Source organism: Hypanus sabinus, chromosome 22, assembly GCF_030144855.1.
Source record: "Hypanus sabinus isolate sHypSab1 chromosome 22, sHypSab1.hap1, whole genome shotgun sequence".
Lineage (NCBI taxonomy): Eukaryota > Metazoa > Chordata > Chondrichthyes > Myliobatiformes > Dasyatidae > Hypanus > Hypanus sabinus.
Genome location: NC_082727.1, coordinates 64,333,041 through 64,359,522, shown reverse-complemented (window position 1 = coordinate 64,359,522; position 26,482 = coordinate 64,333,041). Strand labels below are relative to the sequence as shown.

The window sequence follows — 26,482 nt, the reverse complement described above, 5'->3', positions numbered from 1 at the left end:
GAGATAGTGTTGAAGAATCAGCCCAATAAACTTTCAGTGTTAGCAAAACAACAAACTGCAGGCAGACAGAGAGAAGTTTTCCATCTGTCACTGCCTGTTAAATTCTGGGTCCTGGAACTTCAGATCCTTCATAACCAAACCCAGCTTTTCACCAACCAACTCTGTCAAGGATCACCTCCCAGCCCAGGAGTTCCCAACAGACCCCTTGCTTAATGGTATTGGTCCGCGCTGTTGATCACTGTCCAAGACCATCCATGGCAAATCTTTGGTTAAAATAAAAGAGTGAAGCAATCAAGACCCACTTTAGAAGGAAGTATCACAATAACTTCCTAATTGCATACTTGCAGAGTTAAACTGATATTAGAGTAATTAAAGATTGTAAATTTGACTTCCCGGTTTGCTGAGAACTTGTTTCAGTGTGACTGCCTGATCAGGGTTCTTGTTGCTGTTGTTTATTGCTGGATTCCAGATAACATGTCTAAATCTAATTTGGAAGGAGAAATTTATATCATAGAAATGTTTTCTTTTGGGTTAGCAGGGAGCACTGCTGCATCAGTGCTGCCAATAAAAGCAAATACAGTAGGTTAGAGGTTAATTACTTAAGAATGGCTTTATATATAGTGACCATCTATTGTGTGATGAAAGTTACTTGAATATCAGTTCTTGAAATTATGCATGTATTGCTCTAATTATGAGAAATTATTTGCCTTTTGGTTCCTTAAGGTTGTCACAGGTGGGGGTGGTAGTGGGGACAAGGTCCCACCATCTATTAAACGCTCCCAGTGGCATGTGTCTCAAATAGCCTCTGACAACCAAGTCCAGCTCCTGGCCTTCACATGTGGCTTAGTTACTGAGCCCAGTGGAACGGTTTCTTCTTGGATGGGAACTGGAATGAAGGGACTCAGGATAGGACGGATGGTAAAAAGGAAATGATAGCAGTTAAACTGTCAGGAAGGACAGGTAGATGATAGGGCATAATTGCAGCCTGCAGGGTGAGTATCAGTGCATTAGGGATGCAGAATCAAAAAGGGTAGCAAATACAGTACTCAGAGTGTTATATCTCCTTGCACAGAGAAGTAAGAAAGAAGGTGGATGTTCTTGTTGCAGGTATGATGTTGTGGCCATCACTGAATCATGGCCGAAGGATGGTTGCAGTTGGGAGCTGAATGTCCAAGTTTATTTGTTGTATCTGAATGACAGGACAGCAGGCAGAGGGTGTAGCTGGTAAGGAATGGCAGCAAATCAGAAGGAAGATGTGACATACTTCGGAAGATTTTGAATCCTTGTGGGCTGAGTTAAGAAACTGCAAGGGTAAAAGGACCCTGATGGTAGTTATACACAGGCCTCCCAACAGTAGCTGGGATGTGGAGCACAGATTACAATGGGAATAGAAAAGGTGTATCAAAAGGGCAATGTTATGGTGGTCATGGGAGATTTTAAAATGCAGGTTGATTGGGAAAATCACGTTGGTAATTGCTCCCAAGAGAGTGAGTTTGTTGAATGTCTATGAGATGGCTTTTCAGAGCAGTTTGTCATTCAGCCTATTAGGGGATCTGTTACACTGGATTTGGTGTTATGTAACGAACCAGAGGCAATTAAGGAGCTAAAAGTAAAAAAAAAAACATTAGGAGGCAATGATCACAATAAGATGGAGTTCAATTTAAAATTTGATATGGAGAAAGTAAAATCTGAGTAGCAGTATTTCAGTGGAGTTGAAATTACAGAGGTGTGAGAGAGGAGTTTGCCAAAGTAAATTGGAAGGAGATGCTGGCAGGGATGACAGCAGAGTAGCAGTGGCTTGAGTTTCTGGGAAAAATAAGGAAGGTGCAGGATAGATGTATTCCAAAAACAAAGAAATACTTAAATTGCAAAATATTACAACCATGGTTGACAAGGTAAGTCAAAGCTAATGTTAAAGCAAAAGAGAGGGAATACAACAATGCAAAAATTAATGGTAAGACAGACGATTGTGAAGCTTTAAAAACCCTACAGAGCGAAAAGATGAAATATGAAAGCAAGTTAGCAAACAATATCAAAGTTGATAGTAAAAGTTTTTTCAAGTATGCAAAAAATAGAGAGGAGAGTGGATATAGGATCACTAGAAAATGAAGCCAGAGAAATAATAACAGTGGCCAAGGAGATGGCAGATGAAATAAATGAGTGTTTAGCATCAGTCTTCACTGTGGAAGACACTAGCAGTATGCCAGATGTTGAAGGATATTGAAGGAAGAGAAGTGAATGCAGTTACTATTACAAGGGAGAAGGTGATCAAAAAGGTGTAAGACCTAAAGATGCATAATTCACTTAGACCAGATGAACTGCACCCCAGGGTTCTGAAAGAGGTCGTGGTAGAGATTGTGGAAGCATTAATAATGATCTTTCAAAAATTATTGGACTCCGGCATAGTGCCAGAGAACTGGAAAATTGCAAATGTCACTCCACTCTTTAAGAAAGGAGGAAGGCAGCAGAAAGGCGATTATAGATCTGTTAGCCTAACCTCAGTGGTTGGGAAGATGTTAGAGTCAATTGTTAAGGATGAGGTGATGGAGTACGTAGTGACACATTACAAGGTAGAACAAAGTCAGCATAGTTTCCTTAAGGGAAAATCTTGCTGACGAACCTGTTGGAATTCTTTGAGGAGATTACAAGTAGGATAAATAAAGGGGAAGTAGTGGATGTTGTATATTTAGTCTTTCTGAAGGCCTTTGACGAAGTGCCACACATGAGGCTGCTTATCAAGTTAAGAGCCCATGGTATTACAGGAAAGTTACTAACATGGTTAGAGCATTGGCTGATTGGTAAGAGGCAGTGAGTGGGAATAAAAGGATCCTTTTCTGGTTGGCTGCCCGTGACTATTGGTGTTCCGCAGGGATCAGTGTTCAGACTGCTTCTTTTTATGCTGTCTATCAATGATTTAGATGATGGAATAGATGGCTTTGTTGCCAAGTTTGCAGATGATACAAAGGTTGATGGGGGAGCAGGTAGTGTTGAGGAAACAGGATGAAGAAGGACTTAGGCAGATTAGGAGAATGGGCAAGAGAGTGGTAAATGAAATACAATGTTGGAATATACATGATCATGCACTTTGGTAGCAGAAATAAATGTGCAGACTATTTTCTAAATAGGGAGAAAATCCAAAATCTGAGATGCAAAGTGACTTAGCAGTCAGATAGAGTCTGTGGTGAGGAAGGCAATGTTAGCATTCATTTCAAGAGCTCTAGGATATGAGAGCAGGGCTGTGATGCTGAGGCTTTATAAAACATTGAAGAGGCCTCACCATGAGGACTGTGAACAGTCTTGGACTCTTTATCTAAGATAAGGTATGCTGGCATCGGAGAGAGTTCAGAGGAGGTTCACAAGGATGATTCCAGTAATGAACGGGTTATCATACGAGTATAATTTGATAGCTCTGGGCCTGTACTCACTGGAATTTAGAATGATGAGGGGTATCTCATTGAAACCTTTTGAACATTGAAAGGCATAGACAGAATAGATGTGGACAGGATGTCTACTATGGCAGGGGAGTAAAGGACAAGGGGGCATAGCCTCTGGATAGTGGGGCATCCATTTAAAACAGATATGTGGAGAAATTTCTTTATCCAGAGAGTGGTGAGTTTGTGGAATTTGTTACCACAGGCAGCTGTGGAGCCCAGGTCATTGGGTGTATTTAAGGCAGAGATTGATAGGTTCTTGATTGGACATGGCATCAAAGGTTACGGGGTGAAGGCTGGGATGTGGGGCTGAGGAGGGGGAAAGTGGATCACCCATGATTGAATGCGGGGCAGACTTGATTGGCTAATGGACTAATTCTACTCCTATGTCTTATGGTCTTACAGACAGGAGAAGGGACAAAGGCAGGTTACAGGCACCTTAAAGCCAGTTATTTCAGGCAGATGAGGCTCGTCAGTAGTGATTGACAGCTCATCTAGGAGAAGGAAAAGTCTGATCTCAAACTTATGCTGCCTTGCAGCCATATCCACTCATAGGTCTTTAGTCGTAAATCTTGAGGGGAAAGCTCCCGAGCTGGTGTCGCTCAGCAGTCCTACATTGAGGTCAACACTGAGGCAACTCCTGTGACGCAGCTGGTACTAAACTGTATCGGTCTCTGCCACTTCCTTGGGTTCATCAGATGCGTGGAGAGGGGAAGCTTGCTGCATGGGCAACAGCTTACTCTCCATATCGTACTGCCCAGGCTTGTGTATCTAGAAATTAAGACACAACATCCATGGTCGACCCTGACTGATGGAGGCCTCACTCTCTCACTTATTTGTCTTTACTTTATAAATGTAAAGTGGAATCCGGTTAATTGGGTAGTTTCATGGAAACAGTTAAAAAGGTATAAAAAAGTCATACTACCATTTAACTGAGTAACAAATTATATATTTAAATGAAATTCAGAACAAATTAGAACATTATCAATACTACTGCGGTACTATAAAACTGTGTATTAGTTCCTAATACTTATTGACAGAGGAATTCATCTGTGCCGTATTCTTTTGACTATAGATGAACAACATGAGATGGACACCTAGTGCAGATAATGGTCTGCCTTTATACAATGCTGTCAGTGATTACATCCTTCAAATCTTTATTTTCAATGTAATAGTCAAGATATTTGTCGATACCTTCAAATTCTTTGTAGTTTTTAACTTGTTGAAATTGGGAAATAGTTTAATTTTCACTTCCAGCCTTTTCTGGCATCTTCAAACTTGAATGTTTGAAATTGCAGTGAGTGAAACAGTTCTAAATTGTCTTACTGCTTATCTATTGCCACCATCAGTGACAAAAATCACTGCTTTTTGAACACACAAATGATGCTATTAAAAATTGATCATTCTGAACATCGTGTAGTGTGTAACAGCTATGCAAGTGCACATGACTGATTCCAGTTAGAAACCGGTTCAACAGTCTTCTGACCCAATTAAGCGGCACAGTGTCCCAAATAAACAAAGGGAATCCTTGATATTTTCTTGAATAGTTTTTGTTCTTTAAAAATTGTCCCAAACAAACAATTGCCCAGATTAACTGATGGCCCAGTTCACCAGAATCCATAGTACTTGAAATCCAAAATATGGTTTCGTGTATTTATGGGAGAATATTTCTGTGGAAATCACAGGGCAGATTCAGTAATATATCATTTTATAGGAAAGCTGTAAAGAGGTGGGCTAAAATAGGTGAGGGCAACTGGAAAGCCTCATGCACTGGTGAGACAGGGACACACCTGTCCTACTATTCAAAGTCACCCCCTGCAGACTGGGAGGATGAGATCTACAGTGAAATCCAAAGGCCAGGAAGATGGTTCTGCAACACTTTGTGGAGAGTGAAGGGCAAGACAGGGTACAGAGGACATCATGGTTATCCATTGCAATCAAGGAAGATCCCAGTTTGTGACACTTGCTCGTAGCACTGGAGTTTGACTTCTGACATTGAAAGAGTGGAAATGGTGCAGTGAAACAGCTTTTCCACTTTAAAAACTCTCCCACAAAAGCTTTCCTTTCATGTAGGATACAATTGAAGGCTCCCAAATCATTGGTATAGGCAAGAGGTTTCTTTGCCCAAATTAGTAAAATAACATTTTAAATTGTCTGAAATTCCCATTTATTTGTAAATATTTCATTTTGTTTCTAAGCTCTTTTACTAATGTACACAGTGAAAAAATTTGTATAACTCCAAAATCATAAATACTTTTTTTAACTTCATGTACATTTCAACATATAATACATTCATATATAAGTCTACTATGTTCATATTTCAACATTAAAATGCACAGGTTAGATTATCATTATTTAACCTTAAATTAAATTAAGAGACTCAACAACAAAACAGATTAATCAGTTGCTCTTTGCTTCAAGTTACTCGAAATTTATTCAGCTTGCCACCATGAATCCACATGGTCACCTGTCTGTAACAAAAAGCTATCCTGTTCTGTGTTAATTTAAAAGCCATAGACATGATTGCCATACCAGTAATAATCAAAAGAGACACAATCATTAAAAAATTAGGGTGTTCAGGGAAAAAGTCTCCGAAGCCAATGGTAGTTATGGTAATAAAATAGAAATAAAAAGAATTTAGGTAGTCCCAGTTCTCCCATATTCTAAGAATACCTGCACCAAAAAGGAGATATGCAAAAACAACACCTATGATGATAACAATTGGTACATCAAATTTTTCAAGTTCCTGGCCCAAGCGTGGAAAAAAACTTTCATCTACCATGGGATTCACGTCCAGCTCAGGGCATGACTTACTTCGATCTCTTCTTCTAGTCAGCAAAGGATTCTGATCCATATGTTCTTGAACAATTAATTTTTCAAATATTTCAGCATTTCTCAGCATTTCGGATTTTCTTTTCACAGAAGACTGAGTGTTCAGTACATTTTTAAGGCTCATCGGTGTTATGATGACTTGTGAGCCACTTTTAAAGGTGATTGATCTTGCTTCAGGTTTAGTTTCCGATTTGGTGAAGCTCTGCTTGAACGAAGACCACCGTGATGGTGTTTCTGAGGGCGGTGGAGAAACGTTCTTGGGTATCTGCCTTCTTACCTTGTTGTAGGCTTTGGAAAGCAAAGCTGCCAGTATGTCTCCAACATCTGTGACAACCAAGAGCATGATGGGGATGCCAAACGTGGCATAGAACATGCAGGCAATTTTCCCTCCGATTGTTAAAGGAAAGATATGACCATATCCTAAAATTAAGAAGAAAGATTATTCAGGACCACCAAGAGAATAATGATCTATTACAAGCTATTTGCAGTTCAAAGTAAATTTATTATCAAAGTACATATATTACCATATACAACTCAGAGATTCATTTTCTTACAGGCATCCACAGTAAATACAAGAAACACAATAGAATCAATGAAAGACCGTACCGAACAGAATGGAGAAACAACTAATGTGCAAAAGACAAAATGAGAGAAAAAACACACACACACAAAAATAAATAAATAAACAATAAATATCAGGAACATGAGATGCAGATGCAGATCCTTGGAAGTGAGACCATAGGTTATGTGAACAGTTCAGTGATGGGGCAAGGGAAATTGAGTGAAGTTATCCCCTCTGGTTCAAGAGCCTGATGGTTGTGGAGTAAAAACTGTTCTATGTCTCTGAGTTTTTTCTAATTCCAACATCTTTTGGCATGTGCCTGGGTAATGAGAATGGTCAAGGAAGTGAGCTGGTGCATCAGTTCCAGAGCATGAAATTTTGCTAGGGTATGTTGTGATGAAAGAAAATTCACCATGAAATTGCCTCATTCTCAAAGTTTTGATCTGTGCGAAAGAAATTAAATCCTTTAGATTGGCAGGCAAATTATGATTGTCCATCTAGAAATAGTGATTAACTATTTGTTAACTATATAAGCATTTTGTTCGCTTTCTTTTGTGTTCCTTTGCTGCTTTGGCCAAAGCAGCTTAACTATTTGAAGTTATTTTGCACACAAATATCAATAATGTACTCTGGACAATTCAAAGTTAAAAGTATTTTATTATCAACACATACACACACACACACACACACACACACACACACACAAACACACACACACACACACTTACTTCATTTTCTTGTGGCCATACTCAATAAATCCATAATAGAATAACAACTATAATAAAATCAATGAAAGATGATTTGTCTTTTATTCAATCTGTGTGTAAAAGACAACAAACTATGCAAATACAAAAGGAAAGAAATAATAATAAATTAAGAAGAAATAAATAATGACAAAATGAGATGAAAAGACCTTGTGTCTTGAGTGGGTCCATAGATTGTGGGGGTAGTTCACTGATAGGCAAGTGAAATTAAGTGAAGATACTCCTCTGGTTCAAGACCCTGTTGGTTGAGGGGTAATAACTGTTCCTGAATCTGGTGGTGCACTTTCTTGCTGATGGTAGCAGCGGGAAGAAAGCATGACCTGGGTCCCAAATGATGAATGCTGCTTTCCCATGGCAGTGTGTTCAATGGTGGGGAGGGCTTTACCCATGATGAACTGGGCCATATCCAGTATTCTTTGTAGGATTTTCTGTTCAAGGACATAAATGTTTCCATATCAGGCTGTCTTGCAGCCAGTTAACATACTCTCCACCTCACATTGTCAAGATCATTTGTCAATTCATTGTTGTATCCCATTTAGTCATCAGTATAAATTGATTTGGTAAAATATCTTAAGTCATAAGTCCATAAGACATACAGCAAGAACATAATTAGTCCATTCAGCCCATTGAGTCCACACTGCCTTTCCATCTTCAGAATTGGAATCAGAATGACTTATTGAGTATGCCCACAAGAAAATGAATCTCAGGTTTCATATGGTGACATGCAGTATATGTACTTTGATAATAAATTTACTTTGAATTTTGAACATCTCCTTTTAGCTAATATTTTCTAATTCAGACAGATCCTGGTGAATCTCTTTTGCATCCTCTTCAAAGCCTTTGTAACTTTACGGCAGCGTAGTAACCAGAACTGCACATAAATACTAAAAATGCAGTCTAGCCAAGGTTTTGTACATTTGCAATATAACTTGCCAACTTTATAGTCAATGCACAATTACGTTGTATGTCTTCTTTACCACCCTTTCCATTTGTGTTGCCACTATCATTTCTTACATTTCACAAACCTCCATTGGGTTTATAATAAGTTTATTTTTTGTTGCATTTCACACCAACACACCACAACAAATTCCTTCAAATAATCAACACTCCACTGGTACTCATTGGAGTAGCGACCTAGATATTTGTGCTCAGGATTGTGTAAAAACTTGAATGTGGAAGTAGTGTCCAACTTGAAGGCATGAACATTGATTTCTCCAGCTTCTGGTAATGTTTTCCCATCTCCCTCCTCCTTCTTCAATTCTCCACTCTTGCTTCATAACTCTTCTCCTCATCTGTCCATCACCTCCTGGTGCCCCTCCTCCTTCCCTTACTCCCATGGTCCATTCTTCTCTCCTATCAGATGCCTTCTTCTCCAGCTCTTTGCCATTTCCACCTATCACCTCCCAGCTTCTTACTTTATCCCCTCCTCTACCCACCTGGCTCTAACTACCACTTTAAGCTTGTCCTCCTTCCCTTACCCCCACCTTCTTATTCTGGCACCTTCTCCATTCTTTTCCAGTCCTGATGAAATATCTCGGGACAAAGTGTTGACTGTTTATTACCCTCCATAGATACTGCATCACCTGCTGAATTTCTCAGCATTTTGTATGTGTTGCTCTGGATTTCCAACATCGCTAGAATCTCTTGTGTTTATGAATGTGTGTGGGTAGAAGCTGCAATATGTTTTGTGTTTTCTACATCTACCCTAGTGCTGTAGCTTAAGCCCATGTTGGTTCTGAGGGTGCCGTATTGGTTCAGCTGTGTGAAAGACATCCCCATGATAAACATTGGAAGGACTTAATTGTTGCAATTACGTTATTGTGTTTCTGAAACATAGTTCCTTAGCCTGCATACAAAATTATGGCAGAACCAATTGTTGAAGAGATTTTAAAAGTAGTAACCACATGGATTCCCACCTCCATTTATCCTTCCTGGTGATCCAGCTAATGTTCTGGGAGATATTTATTCATCACTAGCATTTACTGTCCCTCTCTAATTACTCTTGGGAAGGAAGTGGTGAACCATCTTCATGAACAGCTGCAGTCCTTCTAATGAATGCATTCACGCAGTGCTGTCTGGTAGGGAATTCCGGGTCTTAGATCTAACGATGCTTAAGGATAGGTGGTATTGTTTCCAAAACAGCATAGTCTGCAAGCTGGAAGAGAACCTGGAGGAAGAGGTGCTCCTATGCACCAATCCTTGGTGGAGCAAGTAGTGGATTAGAAAAGTGGTAATTCTGAGGTAGCTTCCTTGACACATATGTTCTGGTCTTGCCCTCTTTTGGAAAAATATTGGAAAGACATTTTTGATATTATTTCAGTAGTTTTGCATATTAATTTACAACCTCATCCTATTACTACAATTTTTAGATTACCAGTGATGGACTCTAGTCAATTATCCCCTTCAGCTTGCCGTTTGATTGCATTTGTTACATTAATAGCCAGAAGATCCATTGTATTTAAATGGAAAGATTCTAATCCCCCTACTACATTTCAATGTCCACAGCTCTGAAGGGCCGAAGGGGCGGGAGCAGCCCCCTCCTTCTGGAGAATCGCAAGATCACTATTAATTCGGGTCTCGGACCCAGGAAATGAGAGACAATGCAACAGTTTTGACCATTGTCCTTAGAGACACCCGTGTGAATTGCCTGTCCCTGCTACGTGACAGCTACCATGGATATGGACACCCTCGGGCAATGTGGGGGTGGGGATTGCATCACTCTACTTTGATGGACATCTACAACTCTGCAAGTCAAGATAAAAGGGAGGCGGTACCCCAGCGACGCACCAGAAGGACACCATCGCTCAGCGCTTCCGTGCTAGCGGGAAGCCATACAAAGCCATGTGCGCTCCGTTTCTCCTTTGCCTGGGGAGCGGGTGGCTGATAACACCGAAAAGGACTTTGAACTAACAACGGGGAACCAACGCTCCCCTGATTCAACACAGTTGCTTCATAAAGACCTGGGCAAGTTTTTTTCCTTTTCTCACCAATCTTTCTAAAACACGTGAAACCCAGCAATTCCTCAAAAGGCTGAAACCTGCAGACATCTGAGTGACTTTTATATCTCCAACGGACAATATATTATCCCCTAGACAACAGTCGAGATTATTTCTTAAGGATGCTTATTACTATACCCGCGCTCTAGATTGAGTATTGACGACGTGCATTATCTGAATGTTTGTATTAACCTTACTTTTGTGCACCTTTATAAATAAAAACGTTTGAAAATAATGCCATCAGACTTCAATGGACCTCTCTATCTTTGCTGGTAAGTGATCCAGTTACAGGATACGTAACAACTTGGGTTTCTCGTCTTGGGATTTGACACCAAATTGGGAGGCCAGTGAATCGGGCTTATAAGTCCAAAACTTGAATCTGGTTACGCGGGTAGCCAGACCTGGTGCAGCTATTGGAGTGAAAAGTGAAAACAATTCCCAGATCAATTTCTGATTGTGTCTGGGGCATCAGAATGTGCAGATGGGTGAAAACCATGACTCTGAGATCAAAAACATTAATAGAGACTTAATGTTCAAAGTAAGGAGAGAACATAGCCAATGTAACTCACTTCTTGATGACCATCATTGTCTATGGCTACAACAGCCTGTACCTTGAACTTGGGGATGCAAACACCAAGTGTCACAATGTGCTGAGGTTCTGCTTGTCCCTCATGTTGTGAAGGTTAGGCCCGGCCTTTTTCACATTTCATTCTATTCAGTTGACAACCCACACTGCCTGTCCCTTTTAGAAAATCTTCTGTGGGAAAACATAGTTAACCAAGAATCAATTAAGCAGTAGTTTGCAAAGGAATGGTGGAGCCCCTGTGAGTGAAGGAGACAATAGATGTAGTTAGATGATTCCTTGAATGAATTGTCATAGTTACTTGGAGGAGAGCCTTATCACCAGAACTCTCAAGTAACGACAAGAGCTTCCTTGGCTAGTGGCGGATTGTGCTTTGCACAGACTGGATCTCAGCCCCCACTCACATTGGTCTTGAACTGGCTGCATACAAGTGAAATGGTCAACAAGCTAGTACATGTAGATGGTGTGCTTGTTAAGTAAGTCCGGAAAGGGATACAGTCAAGGTATTTCCTGAACAGTTGCTTCACTCAAAAACTCTACTCTAAGGGATATTCCTAGGGATATATACTGCTGCTGAAACATTGCTAACCCAGCCAAAGACACAGAGTACAAGAAGCTGTCACAACTGGATGCGGCTGACTATTTTACTCCAAGCTGTAGGAGTATGTGCTGAACAATGCACTGATTCCAACTGCCTACAAATGCACTGCAGTTACTCACCAAGTAACTCAGAAAATTGCTAAACAAAAACAGTTACTTCCCCCAAGCAGTAAGGCTGATCAACACCTCCACCGATTATTTGATTATTTCCCATCAGTTGCCTTACGTACAGCTTAGTGTCACTTTATGGACATACAATCAATCTACAGAATGTATATAAACTATCATATGTATTTATATTTATTGTTGTTTTATTATTATTGTTCTTTATCTTTTGTGTTTTTATTATGTGCTGCATCAGATCTGGACTAACAATTATTTTGCTCTCCTTACACTTGTGTACAGGAAATGACATTAAACAAGCTTGATTCTTGAATCTTGGGTGTTCTGACAGAGCCTTACCATCACCAAAAATGATGAGGAGCACTTGTGTAGAAAGGTGATGGCAGCATGTTTATAGGAAATGACCAGCAACAAAATAACGGCATTGGTTTGTCCACAGAACTGGTACTTATATCAAATGAAGGATTCCTTCAGCAGCAAAAAATGTGCTTTAAAAAAACAGCTATTTTACCATGAATATGTACTCTGATGAAGATAAATAGGAAAGTTTGATATATTTGGCACTAACGGCAGAGAGCATTCCATTTGTGATATGTGTAAGATACTACTGACTTGATAAACATTTATCAAGAAGATGGTAGTGAGGACTTACAATTAAGGATTAGCTTTATTTGTTACATATAACGAAAAATCAAAACACGCAGTGAAATGCGTCATTTGTGTCCATGACGAACACAGCTCCCGCAAGTGTCAACATGCTTCCAGCACCAACATAGCATCCCAACAAGTTACTAACCCTAAGCCATACATCTTTGGAATGTGAGAGGACAGCAGAAAACCCAAAGGAAACATACAGTCAAGGGTAGAATATACAGACAGTGGCAGGAATTGAAATCCAATCATTGATGCTGTAAAGCATTAAATTAGTAATATCCTGACCAATGTTAACACTTGCATTCAAATAGTGGGCAAAGGAATTTCATATGACATACTATGTGATATTTGAAGAAACAAATTATATAGGATTATCGGTGCCTTCTCCTCCTTCTGTTAAGAAATGAAGATACGGATTTTAATTACATGATTCATTGATATAAATGGCAAAAATTCCATTTTTCAGTATCTTTCTCTTTGAGATGCACACATTTATAAAAGGGCAAGGCATTTTCTTAAAACTAAATGAAAATTCTCCTCTAGGTCTTGAGAGTCCTATATCGATTGTGTATTTGTAGAGTAATGGTACATTTGTTGGTTTAATACAAGAATCAGAATCAGGTTTATTATCACCGGCATGTGTGATGAAATTTGTAAACTTAGCAGCAGCAGCTCAATGTAATACATAATCTAGAAGAAAAAAAAAGTAAATAAGTAAATCAATTACAGTAAATGTATATTGAATATATATGAAATTGTGAAATTGTTCAAAACCAGAAATAATATATATTAAAAAACTGAAGTATTGTTTACAGGTTCAATGTCCATTTAGGAATCGGATGGCAGAGAGGAAGAAGCTGTTCCTGAATCGCTGACTGTGTGCCTTCAGGCTTCTGTACCTCCTACCTGACGGTAACAGTGAGAAAAGGGCATATCCTGGGTGCTGGAGGTCCTTAATAATGGACGCTACCTTTCTGAGACACTGCTCCTTGAAGATGTCCTGGGTATTTTGTAGGCTAGTGCCCAAGATGGAGCTGACTAAATTTACAACCTTCTACAAATTCTTTCAGTCCTGTGCCCCGCACCCCACCCCCATACCAGACAATATCAGACAGTGATGCAGCCTGTCAGAATGCTCTCCACGGTACATCCATAGAAGTTTTTGAGTGTATTTGTCAACATACCAAATCACTTCAAACTGCTAATGAAGTATAGCCACTGTCTTGCCTTCTTTATAGCTTCATAGATGTTGCTACGGCATCACTCCACTAGTTGGTATATCTCGCTCCTGTAAGCCTTCCTGTCTCCATCTAAGATTCTACCAACAATTATTGCATCATCAGCAAATTTATAGATGGTATTTGAGCTGTGCCTAGCTACACAGTCATGGGTATAGAGAGAGTAGAGCAGTGGGCAAAGCACACACCCCGGAGGTGCACCAGGGTTGATTGTCAGTCGAGGTACAAAGGCCCAGGTTCTGTAACTTCTTAATCAGGATTGTGGGAATGATGGTGTTAAATGCTGAGCTATACTCGATGAACAGCATCCTGACGTTGGTGTTTGTGTTGTCCAGGTGGTCTAAAGCCGTGTGGAGAGCCATTGAGATTGCATCTGCCGTTGACCTATTGTGGCGATAGGCAAATTGCAATGGGTGCAGGAGCTTGCTGAGGCAGCATTTCAGTCTAGTCATGACCATTTCATCACTGCAGATGTGAGGGGTACTGAGTGATAGTCATTAAGGCAGCTCACATTATTCTTCTTGGGCACTGGTATAATCGTAGCCTTTTTGAAGCAAATGGGAACTTCTGCCCGTAGCAGTGAGAGGTTAAGAATTTCATGAATACTCCTGCCAGTTGGTTGGCACAAGTTTTACCAGGTACTCTATCAGGGCCTTCCACCTTGCGAGATTTAACCCTCTTTCAAGACAGCCTAACATTGGCCTCCAAGATAGAGAGCACGGGATCGTCAGGTGCAGCAGGGAACTTCACAGCTGTAGTTATATTCTTCCTTTCAAAGTGGGCATAGAAAGCATTGAGTTCATCTGGCAGTGAAGCATCGCTGCCATTCATGCCATTTCGCTTTGTAGGAAGTAATGTCTTGCAATCCCGCCAGAATTGTCGTGCATCCAATGCCGCCTCCAACCTTGTTCGTAAATGCCTTTTTTGCCCTTGAAATAGCCCTCCGCAAGTCATAACTGGTTTTCTGGTACAGACCGGGGTTGCCAGACTTGAATGCTGCAGAACTAGCCTTCAGCAAATGACATACCTCTTGATTCATCCACGGCTTTTGGTTTGGGAGTGAACAGCAAGTCTTTGTAGGCAAACACTCAACCACACAGGTTTTAATGAAGTCAGTAACAACTGCAGCATATTCATCCAGGTTCAAAGATGAATCCCTGAATACAGTCCAGACCACCGATTCAAAGCAGTCCTGTAAACGCTCCTGTGCTTCCCTTGTCCATACCTTCTTGGTCCTCACTACTGGTGCTGCAGTCTTCAGTCTCTGCCTGTACTCAGGGAGTAGAAGTACAGCCAGGTGATCAGACTTCCCAAAGTGAGGGCGTGGGAGTCAGGGTGGAATACTGGAGAGTTCAGTCACATTAACTTACAACCTTGTACACATGAATTAGGGAAGTGACTGTTGTTATATAATTAATAGATAATATCCCTATCACTCATGATGTACAATGGATAAGTTAGGTATCTCTGCACAGCAGAGTCTATATGAAGATTGTAAGATTATAATTTTGGCATTAAGGGTCATAGTTTTCAGAGATACTGTTGGAGAAGACTAAAAAGTAATTGGTTCATTTTGTAGATTGCTCACTCTACAGCCACTATGCACAGTTGATGGTGAGAATGCATTCTGAGATTGCTAATCAGCAAATATTTCCTGACGGCCATTAAAGCCTTACTGAACTAAATAAATGAAGCATATTAGGTCCAATGCAATTAAATGGGAGAATATGTATACAAAGCAGGTAAAATAAGTATGGATCCAGTGCGGGTATAAGGGAGAATGTGGATCCAATACAGGGAAATCAGAAGATGTGGACTTAATGCAGGTTAATGGGAGAATGTGGGCCCCGTGCAGGTTAATGGGAGAATGTGGACGGTGCAGGTTAATGGGAGAATGTGGGCCCCGTGCAGGTTAATGGGAGAATGTGGGCCCCATGCAGGTTAATGGGAGAATATGGACTTGGTGCAGGTTAATGGGAGAATGTGGGCCCCGTGCAGGTTAATGGGAGAATGTGGACTTGGTGCAGGTTAATGGGAGAATGTGGGCCCCGTGCAGGTTAATGGGAGAATGTGGACCCAGTGTACGTTAATGATATGTGTAGATGGCAGCAATGAATAGCAAGGTCATCGTGAACTGTAAGGTCTGTTTCTGTGAGGTTGTCTGTTTGCTCAGGCCAACCATAAATTTTGCGTCCTAACTAGCTATATGTTACACAGGCCAAGGCAGTACAATTTGGAGAGTAAGCTGTTGCCCATGTAGCAGGCAACCTTTACATGCAACCGATTATTCCAATGGAATGACAGAGATTGATGGAGTTTGGCACCAGCTGTGTCACTAGATTTGCCAGGCAGCATTGAACTGAACATCGGACTGCATTAGGGACTCCAGTTCTGAATTTTTCCTCGGGGTTAACTCCTGAAGCCTTCCCCATGAGTATAGCCACAAGACAGCAGAAGTCTAAAATCACAGTTTTCCTTCTCCTAGGTGAGCTGCCATTCACCACTGACAAGCCCATCTGCACAGTTCTGTAACCCTAACATCAGATCTTTAAAGGCACAACAGCACGACTTCATCCCACTGAGCCTGTTTTATGAACTAATTTACCCGATATCCGATTTTAATTTTGGTCAAAATATCTGTCCCACATTTAAAATTTAGCATCAACTTTAATTTGTGGAAGAGAGAAAAGAGATAATGTGAGAATCCAAAAATAACTGAAAAACAGAAACATGAAGACAGACTTAATGGGATGATGAGATGATTGGATAAGAGGTAATGTTCATTAATGCTTCTAATTTTTAGAAGCATAAAACAAGAAGTAATCAGAAACAGAAAGATACCATGGAAAATGCACTAGGAAGTGAGATGCAGTTGTGATATAAGATGTAACTGCCATATGCAATCTAGCATCAGGGTGAATGAAAGGTTATTATGAGAGGAAATATATAAGCAGAAGGTAAGTTTCAGAAATATGCCCAAAATAGAAAGCAAATGGGGTTTTCAGCAAGTTAATTACATTTATCCCTGTCCTGAAATGATCAAAGGAAAGTCAATATTGTGGTTACCATTCCCAATCAATAATCTTTTTTCTCAATTAATTGTTTGTGTATAGAAGTCTGAATATACTTAACTAAAGAAAACAGATACACCACTCCCAAATTCAAAAGGAGTATCAGTCCCACCCAATGATATGTGAAATGTATTTGTGGTATATTTGTGACTACTTAGAGGATCAGGGACATTCGTACTAAACTTGCTTTATAAGGAATAGACTAAGTGGTCAATTTAGGGCACCACAGTAGTGTAGCAGTTAGCATGACGGTATTACAGCTCGGGGTGTTGAAGTTCAGAGTTCAATTCTGACAGCATCTGTAAGAAAAATTATGCATTCTTCACATATGTATGTGTGTTTCCTCCAGGTGCTCCGGTTTACTCACACAGTCCAAGGATGTACCAGTTAGTAGGTTAATTGATCATTGGAAATCGTCCCATGATTAGGCTGGCGACGCAGCTCGAAGGGCCGGATGGGCCTATTTTGTGCTGTATCTCTAAATAAACAGACAATCACTCTTGTGCTACTCACACTGAAAGCATAAGGCTGAGCAGCAGCTGTTATCAAAGCTGTGATTTTGGGAACATACATTGCATTTCATAGATTCCACATGCTATAGATTAAACTGCCCTGTAAGTAATTTATTATTTATTAATCTAGTTAAAAAGAATCATTGCTCAAACTATTTAAAGGTTCATAGCAGAAGAAAAGTCCCTTGATCAAAATAATGCTTTTAAAATAACAAAGATATTTTTCAAACAAAGTGTATCTGAAATTATTCAAGCCCACAGACTGTGTCACTAGAATATTTAACTATATATTTTTGAAAACAAAAATATGAGTGACACACAGACTATGGGCTTGAATAACTTCACATACACTTTGTTTGAAGAGTATATCCTTGTTATCTTAAAAGCTCTAATTTCCCTGAAAATATGGTCAAAAGGAATTTAAGACAATTATGTTTATGCTAATAACCTACAAATGCATTTTCAAGGTCACAATTTTTCAAACATTCTGAAACAAATAAAGTTCCCCATCCCTCTGAATGGTACCATTGTAGCATAGTGGCTAGGGTGATGCTATTACAGCTTGAGGTGCCGGAGTTCAGAGTTCAATTCTGGCATCCTCTGTAAGAAGTCAATGTCCTCCCGGTGGAGTGTGTGAGTTTCCCGGATGCTGTGGTTTCCTCCCACTGTCCAAAGACATACTGGTTGGTAGGTTAATTAGTCGTTACATTTTCTCCTGTGATTAGGCTGGGGTTAAAATTGTGGTTGTCAGGGGTTGCTGGGCAGCAAGGCTCAAATAGCCAGAAGGACTTATTTCACGATATGTCTCTAAATAAATAAATATAATTTCTTAATATTTAATTTAAACCTGTTAAATCAAACATACTGAAACAACTTGATAATGGCAATAAACTTACATCATCCAAAAACCAGTACATGTGCAGTATATGTATTTTTCCCCTGGGTCACTCTGTCCCTCAAGTCTGTGCTGGTTCTCAGAGCAATCCCATCAGCCCATTTCACTGTTATATTCTCTCTCTCACATTAACTCTTCACTGACCCTACACACTAAGCGGTGGCTGGATGACATACTGACATGACCCTGGGAAACTGCAGCAGTCAGGAGAGAACATGCCAACACCACAGAGACATCTCCTCAGGGCATAGAACCGAATCCCTTTCACAACAGTTGTGGGACATATTTATCTTTGTATGTCTGAACCAGCCCTCTAAATTTATTCTCCAATAAATAAAACATAAATTTTAAATGAAAAAATAAATAAAAACATAAAGAGCTTCCTGCTTAATGCAATAATCACTTTAGAACATTAATGTGTGCAGGTGTACAGTGTTGCCTTTAAGCACCAGCTGCCTGTCTTATTCATCACTACAGACAGGCAATTTGATTTATCCCAATGGAATCAACTTCTGGGTTGAGACTGGAAGAGGCATTTCTCCTTCTGAAGTGCTGGGGTGTACAGAGTTGATACACCATCAATAACTCACTCTGAGAAGTGAAGGCGAGAGATTGGCTTTTATTGACTGGAAGGAGGAACAAGCAGTGAGTGACCACCATACTACATCCTGGAGACTGAGAGGCCGGGCTCAGGCCTTGATCGCCTTTATACAGGGGTCTGTGGGAGGAGCCACAGGAGCAGTCAGCAGGGGGCGTGTCCAGACAGGTATATGTAGTTCACCACAAGAGTGCCACCAGAGAAGGGTAGCGACTCTGGTGAAAGAGCTTGTCGTGTCTATTCTGGGGCAGCTCACTCACTTCTGGTCCCCATCGGATACTGAGCTCTCACCTGTGGTCCAAATAGCTATTTGCATGTGACGGCAGCCACACCCTGGTACACCACTTCAACAGACAGGCCAAACCAGCTGAGGGCAGCTGGTGGGCCTCATACCCCAGTGAGATACCATGGGAAGCCAACTCTGGTGGACTGGGCAAATGAGATCCAACAACCAGTAAGAATGGTTATGTAATGCTCTATGGAGAGCAAAGGGCATACCGAGGAACAGAAGTCATGGTTATCCAGTGCAAGCAAGGAAGATCCCAGTTGTGATCACCACTCATACCACTGGGCCCAAATTTCTAAGGTGAAGCGAGTGGAACTACCTCAGTGCAATGACTTCTCCAATTTAAAAAGTTGCACACAGGTTTTCTGTCATCATCAGATTCGATGGATAAACACCAGCTTCCTTTGAGAGTGAGGTGGCTTAGTTCCAGCCTGATTTTGTGGCTTCATGATGACTCAGGGGACCATTGTAGGATCCACAGACTGAGTGTGGGTGAGGCACCTCATTGAATGTTTCTAATACTTATGTAGGGCCTCCTCTGTGTATTCTGATGCATGACCTTGGTTTTTAATATCATCCTGAATATTTCTTCTCCGCTTTATGCTGTTATTAGCCAGGGATTCTCAGGAGGCACTGTGGATATTGCATTTCTTCAAGCAAAATTTGAGCTCATCCTTGAATATTTTCCTGTGCCTGCTAAATAATGTCTTCTTGAGCTTGGAATAGTAGATCTGTTGTGGGAGTGAGGCAGCCCGATCAACACAGCTGACTGTCTATGAAGATGTGGGCCTTCAAGAGGACACGGTCATTCATTTGTTTGTGCTTCTAGAGATCAAACACTCACTTAGCATGAGAAATTACTTCTCAGAAAATGTACTACTGGAAAGTTTCTCATCACTTTTCTGATTGCAATCCTCCTACTTGTAGGACAGGTGTATAGGGAGGAGTAGCAACTCCGGTGAAGTGACCTGTCGTGTCTATTCTGGGGCAGCTCACTCACCTCTGGTCCCCACCGGACACTCAGCTCTCACCTGTGGCTCCAAGTATCTATTTGCATATGACAGCAGCCATACCTCAGTACAGCACTTCAACAGACGGGATAAACCAGGTGAGGGCAGCTGGTGGGCTTCATACCCAGGTGAGAAAGGGACATGCCTGTCCCAGTCTGTGAAGTCAGTTCCAGCAGACTAGGCAGATGAGATCTCCATGGAGATCCAATGGCTAGGAAGGCAATACTGCAGCACTCCATGGAGAGTGAAGAACATGACAAGGCACAGAAGACATCATGGTCATCCACTGCAGCAAAGAAAGACCCCAGTTTGTACCATTAGACCTGGACTTCCGAGGTCGAGAGAGTGGAACTGCCCCAGTGTAACAGCTTTTCCAGTTAAAAATCTCTCCCACACAGATTTCTTGTCATTATCGGACATGATGGACAACCAAACCACCACCACTTGTAGGAATTAGTAAGGAGTGCAAAGCAAAACAAGACGATACCTTTCAGGTTCCATTTGCAAGCACACTGGTCAAAAAGCAATACCACTTGAATACAGTGGATGTTTTTTGACAATTATTGCCTTACTAATCACAGTACCCAAATGCTCAAATGATGCATTTTCTTCCTCACAGTGTTCTATTATAAACCATCCCAATTCCATCAGTCCCTTTCTCCAATGAAGACAGTTATCCCTGGCTAATCATAAACCTCTATTAGAGGTGGGCCACATCAAACTGAACTCATGAGTATTTTAAATAATTAAAGCTAATAATGGTAATTTATGACATTTTAAATGACAAAACGTAACTTCACATCCACCAACGTTATTCAGGGCAGCTTAAAGTGTCCCTTCGGCAGCAGTCAGTATGTATGAGAGTTAATTATGGAAGGGGGCTGCTTTCGGGTGACTAACCACATCAGTAGTGGATTTCTGTGATAGTGGAGACCTGAATGAAATGAGATATTCACTCTAAAATGTAGGATTACAGAAAGAAAAAAGAGACAATGACAGGTAATATCACCATGATGGCACAGTAACTGTGTACTCAAATTCATATTAATTCTGTGCTTCAAATATATCATGTAAAGTTGCAATTTTCTTATACCCCCCTTGAAACTAGAGATTGTGCAATGTAATTTCAATTCCTCTTCAGCAATGATTTTCTGCAAAATTATTAAGTTTTATCTTAGGTGTCCAGTTCTATTAATAAGTCTACAAAATCAACACAATTATTACCACTGCTTATTGAAAGGTATACACTCAGTGACCACTTTATTAGGTATCTCCTGCACCTAATAGCATGTCCACTGAATGTATGCTCATGCTCTTCTGCTGCAGTAATTATCCATTTCAAGGTTCGACTTGTGTGTTCAGGGATGCTCTTCTGCACAGCACTGTTGTAACACGAGGTTTGAACCAGTCAGTTCCTGTCAGTTTGAACCAGTCTGGCTATCCTCTTCTGATCCCTTTTGATAACGAGGTGTCTTCACCCACAGAACTGCACTCACTTTGGTTTTCACACTATACTCTAAACTCTAGAGAACACTGTATGTGAAAATTCCAGAAGACGAGCAATTTCTGAAATACTCAAACCCCTCTGGCTGGCACCAACAATCCTTCCATAGTCGAAATCACTTACATCACATTTCTTCCCCATTCTGATGTCTGATTTGAACAACTGAACCTCTTAACCATGTCTGCATGCCTTTATGCATTGAGTTGCTGCCACATGATTGGCTAATTAGAATGTGCATTACCGAGTAGGTATACAGGTGTACCTAATAATGTGGCCACTGAGTGTACAGGAGCTTCAGGATTTTCACACACCAGTACTGTTCACACTCCTCTCTGTCTATCCACCAGCTGTTCAAAGTGCAATTTCTTTTATCTCTTTTTGACCTAAAGGGATCAAAGCAATGATGCACAAGGACTCTAAACTGTTAAATTGGTGATTTCCTTACCTCTTCAGGACATTGTGAAGTTCATTCCTGCTCCCGGGTCTGAGCGAGTACAGGCAAATCAAAACTATGAAGCCTTCAGCTGGTGGAATATGTGAGCTTTTCCACGGAATAATGCACTGCAAAGATATATCCTCGAACAAGGCTTCCAGATCAGCGCTTAGCTTTGCCTTGTTTCTTTGTGCTCTTCCTTTCAAAATCAATTGAAATACCGATTGATTGCTCACACTTTTATACCTGTAATTTGCCTGTTGGGTGGCAGGATGGGGATATGTCTCTACCGAAGGCAGTGTAGGGCTGTCCTTCCCTCCACTAGCCTACAGGTCATTCTTATGCAAGATGTAGCCCCTGCTTAAGAACCAGCCCCACCTGATCAGGATCACATGGGAGCAGGTGGTGGATGGTCATACGAGCAGCCGGTACATATCACAAGTCCTGGTTATGCGACCACTGACACCAGGCAGACAATCTCTGAAGAGTATTGATTACAGCTGGGGTCACATGTCTTGTAAAGACACTGCCCAGAAGGCGGCAATGGCAAACTACTTCTGTAGAAAAATTTGCCAAAAACAATCATGGTCTGACCATGATCACCCACATCATATGATGTGGCACATAATAGCAATAAAGACAAATTGCCTGTATATTCATGTATCATGACAGGTAGGTGAAGTACACATATTTAATGCCTGATAAAAGCTGTGTTACAGTGAACATCAGACTAAAGTTTTATATAAAATCGCACTTTGTTTTTCATTTTGAATAAACACAATAAACAATTGATTCTGGGATGTGTTCCCTTTGATAGATGTTATATTCTAATTCTGAAACCGCTTTGGTAAGGATTTTCTAGTCTTCCTTAAGGCAAGTATTTTTAACAGAAAAGTTAACGTATAAGTTGTCTGTGTCCAATAGATAGCTTAACTTCAGTTTTTAACATTCATTCAAACATACAATGGTTACATAATCCAAGTTAAAACATAATCATCCTGGTCTCAGATGCACTCTGGCCTGCTGGTCATGGAAAGCCTCTAAGGGCCAGAGGAGACTGTGTTGCTTCTCCGGAAACACCCAGTCATGGAGATGACCTGGGAAAGCGGGAAGCCCCGATAGCCTCCTACCTGGATCAGCAAATGTTCACTGTCTGCTCAATCACTGTGAGTGTTGAATTTATCTTGTTGCAGGATCCATGCACTACAGGAATCACCAAGTAACAGCTGGCATAGGAATTCTTACTGGTAGTTTTCTCCAAAATAGATCAAGTAATATTTATTATAGGTAACCAAACCAACACCAATTAACCTGGCACAGACAAATGATTTAATGTAGGAACTACTGGGCCACGTGGCTCTATATAACATACACATGTAAAGGGGGTTTCTTCTTTTTTCTTTGTCACTGTGTTTGTAATCAAAATGGCTTCTTTGTTTTGTTAAAAGTAGGAATGCTTCTTTGTTGTGAGAGAGTGTGGAAGCTTATTTGGGTTAAAATTTACTGATAATGAAAATTATATTCCTTTGTAAACCAATTGGGATTAATGTTGTTCTTTCTTCTGAGTCTGTGAGCTATTGTTGGCGGGCTTTTGGGGAGATCGGCGTGAGGGGGTGAGAGAGAGAGGACGCAATGCTGTAAACTGGGTGAGGAACGGACCCCAAGCGGGGGTCCGAGGCCAGGAGGTACTCCGAGGAGAGGAGATGAAGCTGGATGTGCTTGGTTGACCACTTCAGATGGTCCTGAGCTGCGAGTCGAGGAGTTCGGAGGGGATCGAATGGTGGCCAGAAGACTTCAGTAATTGAGCTCCAACAGTTGTGCACGAAGTGGTTTGGACTTTGATAAGTTTGGTGCCTTTTCTTTATTATTTTTCTTCATATATACTGTATCATTATTAATCACTTAGTTATAGTAACCTTTATAAATTGTACTCATTTAATCGCATATGGTGTACTGTCTGTTTTTGGGCGAGGCGGGGACATCACACAGCATCCACACCAGCTGATTACCCAGGTTGGCGGGGCCGAAGGCTGCTCCCCCTAGAGGAGAACAAGCTGAGTGAGCCTGAGGCGACCCAGGGGGTTACACACATAATATGGTATATTTAGCAAATAAACCCCAAGTTGTTTCATTTATGTGTATACATTTGCATGGTTGAATGACAATAAACTTAAATTTGAGAACTCTCATTTCAGAAGTAGGCTTCCACCAGCAACATCGACCCTCTGTTTACTTCCACAGATGCAGCCTGACGGCTGACTTCCTCCAGCATTTTGATGTCTTTATTGCTCCTGACGCCAGTACCTGAAGTCTTCTGCCTCTCCGCACTTACTGCAGATCTGCCCGCGATTTTAGCCATCAACTACTGTATAAACGCTATTAACAAAATATAAAGCCAGACTAAATACTCGGGTTTTAAACAACATTGACTAAACATGGATGGTGCTGAAAGTAAACCATGATTGGAATGAGTATTAAATATGCTATTCTATTTGTTTCGCTACTCCAGCTTGAAAGACAGAACATACAGTTTATATTAACGCATTTCCCTCCACGTGCTGCTTCAACAAAAATCATAGATTGGCTCTTTCTGCTATTTAATTATATTTACCTGCTGGAAATTACACAATCCCTAATCAATAGCAACACACACAAAATGCTGGAGGAACTCAGCGGGTCAGGCAGTATCAATGGAGAAGAATAAACAGTCCCAAACATCCTGCAGAAGAGTTTCTACCCAAAACGCCCACTGTTTATTCATTCCGTAGATGCTGCCTGACCTGTTGAGTTCATCCAGCATTTCGTATGCGTTACTCTGGCTTCTAGCAGCTGCAGAATCTCCTGTCTTTATGATTTGCAGCTCTCAAATGAGTTATATTTCTGACTTGTGCCGGTTGTTCAAAACTTCGTCCCTTCAATTTGCGATTCGGGCCATGGCGACCTATTCCAAGCAGAGAGCCCGCCTGGAGTTGATAAGGTCTAATAGATGAATAAAGTCAATAACAATACCAAAACCAAAACTTAAGTGAACATGGAACCATCTAAAAAAATGGCAGAACTTTATACTGCAGATGGAAGTAAGTAAAAACCGCAACAAACACATTTTAAAACTCATAAGTTGACGCAGGTTCCTTACCCACGGTCGTGAACACGGTGCAGCAGAAAAACAGAGACCCAAGAAAGTTCCATTGCGTTTCGTTTTCCTTAAGGTCGGACCACTGAACCTCAAAATACTTCATTTGCTCTCTAACTCGATTCTTAAAGTGGTATTTCGCAGTCTCTACAAATAAAAGTTTATATAAATCTCACACAGACGAAACACTTAGAATATTCATTCAGTGAGATGTTTTAAAAGGATATAATAAATATCGTATATAATGAATACTCGCAATTTTATTTTTTCTCGTTCAGGGTATGGACTTCAAGTCGCGCATTAGTTAAGGAAACATTACCAGTGTAATATGTTGTGAAACCTGTTTCGTGGCAGCAGTACATTGCAATATAGAAAAATAAAAACTAGAAATTACTATATAAGTGGCGCAAAAAGAGGGGAAATCGAGGAGTGTTAACAGGTTAATTTTCCATTCATAAACTAAAGATTGGCTGTAAACAGTTAGAGCAAAAACTAATCGAAAATAAATTCGGGTACCGTTGGTATGAGTTTCGTTGGCAAGAGTTTCGTTGGCAATTTCCCACAGCCTGTTCAGAAAAGTGTCGTAGCTATCCGTCGAATCGTTGGTGCCTTCCAGCTGTGCAAATAGGATCGCGCCAAAGACCGCGTATATCAGCAGGAGGAAGACCAGGAACAAATGAGGGAAAACGATATACCACACCCTGGGACACGGCCGGCTGCTTTTCTTCGCGGTGTTCTGCTGCCGAGTAGACATCTCATTCACAGAGGGGCGCAGTGACGAGGAATGCGAGGCACAGTCTCTTTCTCTCTCTCTCTCTTTTAAACAGATCGCCGCCAGTTAGCGTGCTCCACTGAATATATGCGACTCGGCGAATTCCCAAGCGGGAAGCAGACCGCTTTGATAGCAACATTAACTTGAAATTACTATTGATCTTGCAGCATTAAACAGGAGATGCATTTCGGGAGTGGTCCCCAAGGGGAATTTTCCTACCTCACCTGCCGGTCAATGTTGGCGATGTAACAAATCCTTGGCATTTTATGTAATTTATTTTTTTATGAATTCCATTATTTGTTGCACCAATACGTTTACAAAAATAGCAATTATTGCTATGCAGCTAGTGCTAGTGTAATCGCTCTGAGTGCGCTACACAGTTGTGCATTGTTTAGGCTTAATGTGCGGATGAGCGCTGGGGGATGGGCGCAACGCGAGCGAAGTTAAATCCTGAGGCCATGCAGGCTTTTGAGCAGCTGCCTCCA

At 40.9% G+C, this 26,482-nt stretch overlaps 1 protein-coding gene across 1 annotated transcript; it reads right to left on the bottom strand.

Moving 5' to 3' along the window:
• Positions 1-5,847: 5,847 nt before the first annotated feature.
• Positions 5,848-25,979, bottom strand: kcnk18 (potassium channel, subfamily K, member 18). Its single transcript, XM_059948009.1, has 3 exons — positions 25,742-25,979; positions 25,229-25,372; positions 5,848-6,683 (listed from the first exon to the last, which is right to left on the bottom strand). Exons 1-3 carry the CDS (start codon positions 25,977-25,979, stop codon positions 5,848-5,850), a joined length of 1,218 nt encoding a protein of 405 aa, XP_059803992.1.
• Between the last annotated feature and the right edge of the window lie 503 nt (positions 25,980-26,482).

What these genes read in the sequence shown, in the direction of transcription:
- kcnk18 (XM_059948009.1), bottom strand. Translation starts at nt 25,979, where the DNA reads ATGTCTACTCGGCAGCAGAACACCGCGAAGAAAAGCAGCCGGCCGTGT. An exon ending in CAACGAAACTCATACCAACG is followed by an intron (nt 25,373 to 25,741) that starts GTACCCGAATTT and finishes TTTTATTTGTAG; the next exon opens with AGACTGCGAAATACCACTTT. An exon ending in CACCGTGTTCACGACCGTGG is followed by an intron (nt 6,684 to 25,228) that starts GTAAGGAACCTG and finishes TCTTAATTTTAG; the next exon opens with GATATGGTCATATCTTTCCT.